Source organism: Mauremys reevesii, linkage group 5, assembly GCF_016161935.1.
Source record: "Mauremys reevesii isolate NIE-2019 linkage group 5, ASM1616193v1, whole genome shotgun sequence".
NCBI lineage: Eukaryota > Metazoa > Chordata > Testudines > Geoemydidae > Mauremys > Mauremys reevesii.
The window spans coordinates 57,261,924-57,275,047 of NC_052627.1; the positions used below are offsets into that span (position 1 = coordinate 57,261,924).

The 13,124-nt window shown below is 40.1% G+C and overlaps 1 protein-coding gene across 7 annotated transcripts in view; it reads right to left on the bottom strand.

The window, feature by feature from the left end:
- The window catches only part of IQCM (IQ motif containing M), a 167,129-nt gene that overhangs the window by 123,316 nt on the left and 30,689 nt on the right, over window positions 1-13,124 (bottom strand). For 6 of the 7 annotated variants that reach the window (XR_005598733.1, XM_039539279.1, XM_039539280.1 and 3 more), the window contains exons 6-7: window positions 12,515-12,605; window positions 8,687-8,760 (exon numbers count right to left, since the gene is read on the bottom strand). The exons of the other annotated variant lie outside the window; for it this stretch is intronic. Coding sequence is in view for 5 of the 6 variants with exons in the window: in XM_039539279.1 (XP_039395213.1) it covers window positions 8,687-8,760; window positions 12,515-12,605 (165 nt within the window). In the remaining variant the exon portion in view is untranslated. The remainder of the gene's footprint in view (window positions 1-8,686; window positions 8,761-12,514; window positions 12,606-13,124) is intronic. 7 annotated transcript variants of the gene reach the window in all.

The following is a 13,124-nucleotide window of genomic DNA, read 5'->3' on the forward strand; positions in this document are numbered from 1 at the left end:
ATAAACAAGCAGCAACCCCAATTTGAGAAACACTGAGCTAAGGGAAAGAAACTGTGAGATAGCTCAATAATAGATGTAAGAGATAGTAAATAATATTAGAGTGAGTGTCCTTGAGGCAGGAATAAAATAGGATATTTAAAGCTATTTGTAAAGCTGGTTAAAAACCAACAGCTTTTGTTACATTAAACATTAATTTTTTATTATAAAGTTTTAAAAAGGGAATGATATTTTATCTGAAATTTATCATGAAAAGAATTATTGAAAAATTTCATTTTAGAAAAATTTCATGAGGGGAAGTTTCCTCCTCTCCCCCCCCCATCTTTTATTAATTTTGCAACCCGCCTCCTCACCCCAAAAAAGAGGTGGTAGGGAAAGGAAACAGAAAATGAAAAATAAAGTTTCGTTGTCAGATTTTATAAAAAATAAAATGGAAAATTTTTGGAAAAAAATAATTTCTCATTAAAATTTACATTTCTTGAAAAAGGCGATTTTTCAACTTTTTTTAAAATTTTGACTAACTTTACTATTTTGGCATAGGTGTGGGAACTAGGGATTGTGGGGGCGCTGCAGCACCTCCAGGTTTTACACGGGTCTCTGCTCCTGGCCCGACATACATGCTCCTGGCTGCCAGCCCCATGCCCAGATTCTGCTCCAGGTCCCGCCCCCACCCGTCTGTGGCCCCAGCCTCAGCCCCCTTACCTCTGTCCAGGTCCCCCTTCCCGGAGACACTGCCGTGCTCCTGGCCCCAGCTGGGGGGCACACAGACAGGGTAAGGAGGCTGGCTTTCAGGACCACCACTATCAAAAATGTTCCAGCACCACTTATTTGGGCTGCATTTTTGAAGATTTAGAAATATCCACTAAGATTGGTAGAGCGTGCACAGAGCCTTCCATTGCCCATCACTGCACAATTACTGTATGGAAATGAAGATTATGACAGTAACTCGGACTGAACCTCACTGAAGTAATATTAGAACTACAAAATCCTTCATAGGCAGAGACAGTGGCAAAAATACCAGCAGCTTTTATGTACCAGGCTCCTTCTATGGCTATCACCAGTGGAGTTGGACCAGTGTGGGAGCAATGATGGGAGATTTCCCTAAAAATCTTCAGCACAAAAATCTTAGCTTTCCACACACTCTCCAAAGGACTTTCTCCATCTCTCCCTCTTTTCTTTCCCTTTTCTCTTAGGATCTCAACCCAAGGTTTTTCTTCCCACAAAGCACTCTCTTCTTTTCCCTCTCCCAACCTTTCCCTGCTTACCCCAAGTCTCACTTCCCATCCATCCTCAGGATGGATCTTTCTTGCACTGGTATGTCTAGCTCACTGTGATCTCAACCTTCATCCTCAAGTAAACTCAGACAAAAGGGAACCCATTCCATTATTCCCCAATCAGGCCCTACTTCATGGATGTCCTTTGCCTTAACCATACACGCCTATGATTTAAAGTACTCAGTCTGACCCCTAGACTCACATGGGCAAGTTCCATAATAATGAAAATGCAAAGAAAAGGTGGGGAAAGAATCCTGTATACATATAAATGCATTATGCTCCCTTAGAAAAAGCACTTTGAACTGCAGACTCTTCCTTTCCCCTATTCTTGTCACCATGGGTTATTTTTTAAATGTGTTTTCACAGCAGCTCTTCACTGAAGTGAGCAGTGCTACTTTGGGACCTTGGTACTTGTGCAGTAATTACTATTGTTCAGTTCTGTATTTAATAGTCAAGTGAGAGTACTACTAAAAATATAACAGTGCTCATAAAGATTGTCTACTAGATCCTTGTAGAAATACATCTGAAGATGCCACCCGAAAACAAGCTCTGTTCACTTCAGTGGTGGTTTGTTGTTCTTTTTTTTTTGGTAAGGGCTGTTGCAAATGAGAAGAAAAAAAACAGGACAGAAAGAACAGGGGAAGGAATGAAACCTGGGGTTCAGAATGTCTCTGCCTTTGCTACGGCAGCAAAAGTCTATTTCAGCATATATGCAGGATGAGCTCATTTACTCAAGTACTTCAGAAACTAAGCCAGCTGTAAGGGCTCTAAACTACCCTTGATTTCATTGTCAACAGAATATTTAAATGCCATGAGCAATGTAGTGTGAATGTTTTTATTAAAGGTCAGATTCTTTTCCTGTCTGATGAGATGAAATTGCTCCACCTCTTTCCTTTTTATACTACAAATAGTTCTTGTAAGCGCTCTGCTTATTTGCACCACTATGCTTTTTCTCTTTTTCCCGCTGCATGACACAATTTCAATCAGTACCCTCCTTTACAAAATGAAGTGACACTTTGCATCCTTTCCCCATGAACCAACTCCATTAGATGAGTATTTTCATATTATCAAACAAGTGTGTTTGTATGATAGATCTATTTTCATGAACTGTGGGGAATCCAGCAAGAAAAATAATCTTTTCTATCTGCTTCCTGTTATAAAGTGGAAAGGAACCAGCAGCACAAAGCATAACACCCACAAATTGCATAAGATATCTGGAAAATGTAGTGGAACTAGTGCTAATTTCCATAACTCCACCATTTTATAAAACAACAAAGTGACTGAAAAGGAAACTGCATAGGAAACTAAAGATGACAGCATATCTTCATCTAATACTATTCCCTTCCCTTTGAAAAAGTGGTCATATACTTAATACACAAAATCAGGAGTCCAGAGGTCTGAAGTCTATTGCTAGACCTGCCACAACTCCAAAAAGCAAGTCACTTATTCTCCCTATGCCTCAGTCTTCATATCTATAAAAGGGACTGATGATACATACCTACCTCATTATTCTATATCAAAGGATTTGAGACCTTCAGAGGTTAGGTACTAGAGAAGTACAAATATTACTGTGATTAGTAGTTAAAATTTATCTCCCTATGCAGATCAGAATGCATAAAAATAATACATAAAAATGATAGGTTCTAAATTAGCTGTTACATAAAGAGATCTCAGAGTCATCGTGGATAGTTCTCTGAAAAACATCAGCTCAAATGTGCAGCATCAGTCAAAAAAAGCTAAAAGAACATTAGCAATCATTAGGAAAAGGATAGATGATAAGACAGAAAATATCACAATGCCACTATAGAAATCCATGGTACACTGACACCTTGAATCCCTCATGCAGTTCTGGTCACCCATCTCAAAAATGATATATTAGAAATGGAAAATGTACAGAGAAGGGCAACAAAAATCTATTAAGGCTATGGAACAGCTTCCATACGAGGAGAGTCTGAAGAGACTGGGACTGTTCATCTTAAAAAAGAGATGACTAAGGGGGGGATATGATAGAGGCCTATAAAATCATGAATGGTGTGGAGAAAAAAAGTGTTATTCACCCCTTCACATAACCCAAGAACCAGGGGTCACCCAATGAAATTAATAGCTAAAGATTAAAACAAACAAAAGGAAATACTTCTTTAGACAATGCCCAACTCTTTGTCATGGGATGTTGTGAAGGCCAAAGGTAGAACTGGGTTCAAAAAAGAAAGAGATATGTTCATGAAAGATAGGTCCGTCAATGGCTATTAGCTTAGATGGTCAGGGTTGCAAGCCCATGCTCTGGATGTTCCTAAGCTGAGCCTCGGGGGAAGAGGCGGGGCAGTCATGGGGCCTCGGAGGAAGGGGCAGTGTAGGGGAAGGGGCCAGGGTGTTCTGTTTTCAGCAATTAGAAAGTTAGCAACCCCACCTAGGTATGGAAGGAGCAGGAGGAAAAATGGAAAAGGGACAGAAAATCTTTTGCAAACATATGCACATTGGACTTGACTCACTGTAAGTTCTGTGCTAGCGGAGGGACTCTAGCTGTGGAAAGTCTATGTGGAGGTCAGTTAGAGTGGAAAGCTGAACCAAGTTCAAGTCAATGCTTAGCTGTGACTCATCACTGTTCATGAATAAGGATGAACCAAGTCAATGGGAGGTTTCTGACATTACTTCCTGATCAATCAAATGTGTTTGACTTTTCATACATTTGTCATTATTTCCTTTGGTTTGGATTGTTTTTGGCTGATACAGGGCTTTAATTCTCCAGTTTGTCTAAGTAAAACATTTTGGGTTCAACCATCCTTCTGTTCGGAATATCCTGGAGCAGGATTTAAGGGTCAGGAATTTTTCAAGGTTCTCCTCACAAGAGTTCGCCATTGGAATAGGAAGAATGGAGAAAACAGGCTTGAACTCCTGCAAAACATGCCAAAAGACCAGCCCACAAATCCCACAGATCCTTGCAGACCCCAGGGGACATCCAAGAGGCCAAGACCATCTTCGGGGATGCTCTGTGGCTCCCACTAGTTGTGTCCCAAAGAGTCCCTCCCCCAGGGCTTTGGGGCTGTGCTCCAGCTCCACTCCAGCTCCAGGCAAAAACCTGCAACTCTACTGCTCCGGAGCTGCTCCACGCTCCAGCTCCAGGCTCCGCTCCAAAGCCATGCCCTCCCCCAACCACATCCCAACCCCTGGTCTCTGATAGCAGTTCTCCATTGGAGTTCTGACACCAGATCCTCCCTAGCCAGCATCTGCTCCCAGATCTCCCCACCACCTTGAAGAGGGATTCTCACTAGGAAGGAAGTACCTAAATCTGTAATATCTTTACTTCACAAGGAGAGATTAAGGATATATATCACCCAGGCTCCTTCCACCAGCCTACTCCATCCCCTATGCCTACTTGCAGATCCCTTCACCTGAAGAACACTCCTTTTGGATTCTGAGGCTAGAGTGGAAATGCTGACAAGAATGGGTGCTCTATTCAAGCAGGATGGTGGTAATCCATGTATTGGTCATAGGATCACATTCATAAGAACAGCCATACTGGGTCAGACTAAAGGTCCATCTAGCCCAGTATCTTGTCTTCCGACAGTGGCCAATGCCAGGTGCCCCAGAGGAAATGAACAGAACAGACAATCATCAAGTGATTCATCCCGTCGCCAATTCCCAGCTTCTGGCAAACAGAGACTAGGGACACCATCCCTGCCCATAGCCATCGATGGACCTATCCTCCATGAATTTATCTAGTTCTTTTTGAGAATCTTTTCAGTATCTGTATTACCAAGCTAGTGTTGGGGTGTATGTGTGTGTGTGTGACACAAATACCCTTTTATTCATTTTGGCAAAAGATAGGTTGATATTTCTGCCATAAATTATAAAATGGACCATGCCCAGTCTTTACTGTCAACTTAAGTTATGTCCATATGCAAAATGGGACAACGCTTTTTGTGCATGCTCAGCTTGGCACATGCACAAGCAGGGCCGGCTCCAGGCACCAGCATTCCAAGCTGGTGCTTGGGGCGGCATTCTGCAAGGGGCGGCAGTCCCTGTTGTTTTGCCCCCAAGCAGCGCGCCGAATTGCCGCCGGAGAGGGCGGGGGCAGTCCGTGTGCCCTTAAGGCGGCAGGCGCGTTTCCGCGGTGAGGGCAATTCGGCGGCAGCTTCTATGTTTAGCTGTCCGGGGCGGCTTCAGCTAAACATAGAAGCTGCCGCCGAATTGCTGCCGCCGTGGAAATGCGTCTGCCGCCCTAAGGGCACATGGACTCCCCCCCCACACGCCCACGGCGGCAATACGGCGCACTGCTTGGGGCATCAAAAAACTGTAGAGCCGGCCCTGTGCACAAGCACTGCTGTTTGTATATACTGTTTTGGAATTCCTGCTCCATATCAAGCAATTTTCTTAGTTATATAAATTATTCGTCCTTCACAACAATGCATTAGCCTCTTCTAATTAACAATGAGTAAATTACCTTCACAGGAACTACTATTTATTGTTTAAAATAAAGCTTAGACTAGGGAAAAATATCTGAAATCTGAAAAAACACTTCAAACATTTGGCAATTTCCACTCCCAGCGGATATTAGAAAATCTTTTCCCCCCTTACTTTACAACAGAGCCAGTCAAATGATACCTGCCAGATGGTGAATATAGCTGTTTTTCATCAAATAAATTTATTTAATGAATGTCTGATGTAGTCAGATAGTTCAACAGGGACTCGAACGCTCTTTGATTAATAGTGGCAAAATTAATTGACTAAATCAAATAAAATATTTCTCTCATATGTTCCTGACCATTTCCATCACCACCTCTTATCAGTTCCTATTTACCAACGATAAAAGCTATCATAATCTAAGATGGAATCCCTTTGAGCTCAAAACTGTCTGTACAACTTGTTTTTTTTACTAATGGAACAAAAACGGTATTGTACAAAAAATAATGAAATATGAAAATGTAAAAATTTACAGGAATTGTTAAACATTTTCTCTTGAAAGAATGTTTATACTGATAACCATATATTTATGTCTATCCATTAGCAGAGAAGAAATGACAGGTAGAGTTTTTGTTATGTATAACATGTAGGTGCTTAACATCAGCTTTCTGTCAATTCTATAAAATTATGAGTACAGAAAAGCTAGTGCTAACAAAATGATCAATAAGTTAGTTTTAAACAATCCTTTATTTACTTTACTCTCTCCCTTTCTTTCCTGTTTTCCATGCCCCCAGTCCTACAATCCAATCAGCACAGATCCATACTTAAGTCCACATGGAATCTCAGCAATGATATCACTGGAGCACCACATAAGCTCTCGCCATACAGATCACACTACATTTCAGAGCAATAGTCCCCAACAAAGACAGTCTCCACAGAGTAAGAACTACTGCATTGCAGGTTTCTTCACAACAGGATTGGATATTTTTCTTTAACCTCTGCAATATACTATATGTATTACAAACACATGACAATTTTTAATAAATTCTTCTATGCTACTAATAAAGAGCAAGATTAGTTCATGTCCTGTGCCCCCGACTATTGTATGGGCTACAGACATCCCAGGTCACACTAAGTGGGGGAGGGAAGGCACCAAAGGCCTGCTATTCCCCTCCTGCACAGGTGCAGACAAAGTGGGTGGTTGGTAGAAGCAGAGAACAGGGAGAGCATTGACTATGACCTCCCGCCTTCCCCTCCAGTATGCTGGCCAGCAGAGCTCAGCCAGATTGGAGAGGAAAGTAGTCCAAAACTGGTACAGACAGCAGCAAATTGTTTTCTCACTGGAACAAGGGGTGGACCAGAGAGAGACTTGGAATCAAGAGTCACAATTCCCTCCCTGACCTTCAGGGATTATACACAATCTAGAGCAGATTGTGATGTTGCAATCTAGTCCCAAAGAACAATAAAATAAAGCTGTCAGTGTTTCACTATCAGCACATTAGAGATATGTTCAAAATATACCTGATGTTTATTTACAGTGCAAATACCGTTTTTAGCCTGTTATTTTTTCTACAGTATGAAAAAATTAAGATTGTGCATGTGTAGCTATCTTGACTACAATTAACAGAAAGAATGGATTTCTACTCATTCTGAATGTCTGATGCTTTCAGAGCTCAGTGTTGCCTTTTTTCTTTTTTAAATAGCCTTACCTTTTCTCATGCTAAGACTGTCTGGTGCACAGAAAAAAAAGATAAGATCAAAACAGACAGATCATTTTGCTGTTAAATATACATGGGCTGACTGTTGCTAAGTACAGTAGAGTAACAAAATGTTTTGTGACTATCATGATTCAGACTCTGGTAATCTGTGTTAGAGCTCTCAGTGTATGTCTACACTGCAATTAGACACCCATGGCTAGGACATGCAAGCTCACATGGGCTTGCGGGGCTGCTTAATTGCAGTGTAAACATTCAGGCTTGGGCTGCAGTCCAAGCTCTGGGACTTTCCCATCCCTCAGGGTTCTAGAGCCTGGGATTCACCCTCATCCAGAATGTCTATCCCACAATTAAACAGCCCCTTAGCCCAAGCTCCGTGGGCCCGAGTCAGCTGGCACAAGCCAGCCACAGGTTTCTAATTTCAGTGTAGATATACCCAATGAGGCAATTATAGCAAACATATTTTTCCTTGATTAGCAGAAACAGTAACAAACTCAATTCAGACAAACATCTCATTTGCAGAAAGGTCCAGACATTTTACCCAGCTTTCAGTGCACACTGACTGACAAAAAAATTCAAAGAGTCAGTGATTAAAGCTCCACTCCCACATCAGGATCCATTAGTGTAGACCCTTATAGCCATGCAGAGTCACATTGATGTCACTGGGTATCCTCAAAAGTGTAGGGGTGCCTGCTACCAGATTCTGATGCAGAACCAGGAGTCTAAAATGGTACAAGAATGCAATTCATCCTGGCTCCCCCGCCCCCCATTACTCTGTTATAGTCACTGACTACACAGGATTGTTAACTGCAATGGTATTGTCAATCAGCCAAGAAGAGTTCTTACCCATGTGCAGACACCAAAGCTTTCTTGTCAAAGGGTTGACAGAATTTTTTGTGTGTGTTCAGCATATATGTAGTATATTGCAGCAGAATGATAGGAATCAAAGCATTGGTGCAGGTAAACCATCTTGTAACTTCTTTCTTTCGGTTCCAATGAGACATACAGGATTCAATGCAACTCACAAAGCCTGACCACTGGGATTTCAAAGGATATCTACTCAATGGTATCCTTGGAATACATGAACTCTTAGCTTTACAGTGAATTATTAACTAGCCAAGATTAATTTCTTTATTTCCTTCTACTTTTTCCTGGAATTTCTAAACTCAAAGTGAGATATTGCTTCAAAATATTTTTATCATAACATTTAAAAATATAAACAAAAGAAATAACTTTTTTTATGATGAATGCAACATAATGCAAATAAAATCTAATGCCATTAACAAGAACAACATTTACCTTTGTGTTTCATCTGAAGCCAAGGAATTTCATCATCCACGCATGTGGAAACACTAGGTAAATTGAAGGCCCCCCTTGAAAATGCAAGATAAATTCACATAATTTAGCTTTTATATATTCCCTATATTACATACTTAAATGACGAGATCTACTACTATACAGTATAAATGTTCATTTTCTCAATGTTTAAAATATTATTTAAGGAGGAATCACATTTTAAAAAAATCCACTATCAAGGGAACTGGATGGCTTTGGGACTTGCTAATGGGATGGAGTCTTTAATTTCTAGATTAAATGTTCCGCTCCCAATCTGTTATGCCGAAAAGTTATTACCATCCAACAGCTGTTTGGCGTCAATGTGAAATAAGTAGATGGACTCAGTCCAAGCTCTCCAGCTCCTAGTGGACAGGCTTCCCACATCACAAAAATCAACACAACTGCCATCCTTTTCGGTAGTGTCAATAGAGAAGCCAAGGAGTGAATGAGCATGGAGACACAATTACCATGTCAATCCTGGGGATTACAGAGTTTATGCATATTGGCAGAGAAGAGGCTCTTGTGGTGTCTATGTGCATGCTATCCTGTAAGATGGGCTTTAATGCAAGACTACCCCATAGGCACTAAAAGAAAAATCATTTAAACAGAAAACGCCCTACATCGTTCAACACTGATTTTTGTAGTCATTCTCCTCGTTATGAGTCAAACTATGGCCTGGCTTTTGAGACTGTCCAAGGCTATAAGAGAGGATAGCCATGCTGGCTACCCAGGCCTCAGGTAGCAGCGTGAGGAGAGCAACCTCCTACAACATCCCCCTCCCAAACAAATGCCTTCTTGTCTCTTCCAGGGTTGTTTTTCAGAAGAATCCCATTCATTTTAAATGTTGCATTCAAAGTAGTTTACTAATAAGCCTTTTTGAGGGGTCATGTGGGATGTTTTTCAGAATAAAAAAAATGCACGTTCTAGTCTGAATATGAAAGTTGGGGAAATATTCACTGCTCAGCTATTCACATGTTCTCTGAATCGGTTAAAGTGTGAGCTTGGTTACAGTAATGTATGGTTTCAGTCTCAGTCCAGTAAGCAAACATCACACCCATTTGATTTGTCCCATTTTAATCAATGTTGTTGCACTACCATTTAGTTTTACATATTGACGACTATGGAAAAGTTACATGCCAGACAGTGAGACAGTGTATGTTTGTCCCAGAGTTCAGTTCCCAGCATTACTATAAAATGACTGTGTGCTGCAAGAGCATCAGCACAAGAGCAGCTCTGATTCAATCATGGATGTTGGGATGCAAATGCACACATCAGGAATTCCCAAAGCCAGTAATAAATAACACAAGGGACTTTTAAACCCAGAGCAGCATTTTCATGCCTAATGTGGGACATGAACAGGGATATGAGCATCCAAATCTTAGCAACAAGTCAATAGAAAATTCAGAGGGAAGGTACCAGTACTATAGTACGTGTATATTTTTGCCTTAGGCATTTTAGATTTGTTAGTATCCTAACTTATACCAAAATTTAGATACAGCTTTAGGACTCTGGACAGAAATGGAGCCTTCTACCTGGCTCTTTGTTATTGCTGTTACACCCATATCAGTAATATTGAGAGCATTAATAGTTCTATTTGGTTTCATATTAGTATCAAGATGCTCCAGTAAGTGCACTTCTATAGGTTTGATACATTTCACTGGTGTTAAAGGTACTCAGCGTTCAGCCACGTGCCTTGTAACACCATCTAAGAAAACTATTATCACCCAAAATACATTGCTGTGCATGTCTTATTGCCTAGATTTAAGATACAGTTTTCAAAAGTAAAATTATAATTCTGTACATGCTTTCATTTCCTTACAGCTCACCCAAAATGTTTGTGAACAAGACCCAATTCTTTTTACATCCCTAAAGTTACTGGACTTCAATGGGAGCATGATCTTCAGCATTAAACAGTGTTTATGAATTTTGAAATAAATCTTGTGGGTAAAAGTTATACAAGATCATTCTGATGTTCAGACACATTGTGTGAAGAGATTACTGAAAGCAACACAAAATGAGGTCAAACTTGATGATCAAGTTTTGACCAAAAGCGTCCCCACTAGAACTTAAACAAATTCACCAGTATTTTGGGTATGTTGATGGGCTGCCAAGGAATGCCAGAAGTATCTGAAAATCATAGAGTATTCATATTTAGGAAGCAAGAGAAATTATGGCAAAGTTTTCTGCAGGATCTTCCAATTTAGGATACTGATCCATGGTGTGCTGCAGAGCATAAATACCATAATCAATCCCAAAATCTTTGTGTATCTAATAGGATTCTTTTTCAGCCAGGCCTCTATATGTCCTCTATTTGTGCACATACAGCTATGTGGATACACCTACTTCACAAGCTCTTACGCATGTCCTTTGAATAACCAAATAATTGCACATGTGCAAGTGTTAGCATTTGCACATATTTTTATTAATAAAAAGCATTGAAGGGGTCAAATGCAAGCACTTGCAGGTGTAGTATATAAATGGCACACATAGTTAGAAGGTATTCATGCATTTTCATCTGCAAAATGCTGGCACAAGAATGAGTGTGACCTCAAGAGAAGCTAGAAGTCTGAAAATTTGGGCCTATAAAGCTTTAAGTGAAATAACCCACTTGGTAACAACCATTTTATCTTTTATATTTAACTTCATTTTGGTGTTCTCTTTTTGTTTGTCATGCTGCCTCAAAATTATTATTCTGAACCTCTCTTCTATCTAAATTTAAGCGAGACTGTGACAAGACTACCTTCTCCATCCTCTAGACCACCACAAACAAGCTAGATGTTTCCAGGTTTGATAGCAGATTTAATGACTGTACAGGCTTTCCAGAGCTTCATTATGTTATATACTGGGTCCCCTTCACCAGTTCATCAGTACAGCCTTGAGGAGGCTCCCTTAGCCTACTCTCTGAGGTGGGAGAGATAAAGTTCTCCTCATTCTGAGATCTTGTATCCCCTGGCCCCTGCCATCCACATCCTCGCACTTCATTATGTCTTTTAACTGTTCCCAGCTGATGGGTTGGACTGATTGCTCTCACTAGCTCATTAAACCATTCAGTACTCATCTCCCAGTTAAGTCCCCACTAGTGGGGAATAGCTAGTATTTTAGTGACCAGAATGCTGGGTCAGCTCTAGGATCCTAGCATTCAATCAATGGGACTGAAAAAATGAAGCTGTGGAAAGCCTACATAGTCATTAAAACCTATCTTTGACATTTTAAAGAGGAGACTGAGCTATATGCTGTGAACTCAATAAAAATGTTTCCTTATAGTTCTTGTTTCTGGGTGTCAATATAACATTTTGCTGTATAGGTTCTGATCCTGCACCACTGAAGTGAATTGGAGAAGTTTTGCCATTGATTTCAATGGGAGATGAATCAGGACCTTAAAGTGCCTAAACAAACAGTCAAACTCAATCCCCTCTTAAAAGAAGTCTGTAGAATATAACATTGAAAAGAGAGTTTATCCTACATGTGCAGTGAGATCTTAGTCTTAGATATAAACTAACGGTATGTCCTTGTGAAGTATTGATGACTCCATAAATGTAACACTGTTTATAGGCAAACAAAGCCTTTTTTCCCCTCTAGATTTGTTACAATTTAATTAATTCAAAAGCACTGATAGACCCATTAGTTTCTAAAATTTAAGTAATTTACAGTGAACATACGTTTTAAAAAAGTTATGCCCTATCAGAAGACAAGGTCACTTTCATATATAACATTGAGAGGGGATGGGGAATAAATGGCAAAATGGAGTAGTAGATATTCATTGTCTTTCAGCCACTTATAGTGAAGTTTTACCTGACAGATGCACAGTTTTCACTTTTCTTACGCTTCATAGTGCTATTCACTGATTCAATCCTGGCCAATAGATCACTTAGGCTAATTGTTTCTATTAAAAACAAAAAAGAAAAACACTTAAAAGTAAGCAGCTGTATATCTGTATATACACATTTAACAAACTAAATGGGACACCTGATGCTTTCCTACAACAAAGGGTTTGTGAAACTATTAATACTTGCACACAGTGCCAACACAGACATTTTCTCATCTGTTGCTCTACAATTAATTTTCACTCAAACACTAAGCAAGTGGACCACACACAATGCATAGCTCTGTTTTATATTTGTGAGCACAACGAAAACCAGACCACTTTTAACTGTAAAATCTGCTTCAGAAAAGGCTCTTGCTAGTAATGTAGGTATGCAGTGCAATATTTCAAAGGTACAACAGGTAGCAAAAATATTTGGCAGATTTCAACAAGGTGGGTAAATGGCAAAGACTACTATTCTCTCCGCTTCTTTACCTCACCCACCCAAAAATAAAGAATTATGGAAGAGAAATATCTATCTTTGTGTCTATTCCCCAAAATTAACATAGACTCACAGGCTTTAAGGCCAGAAGGGATCAT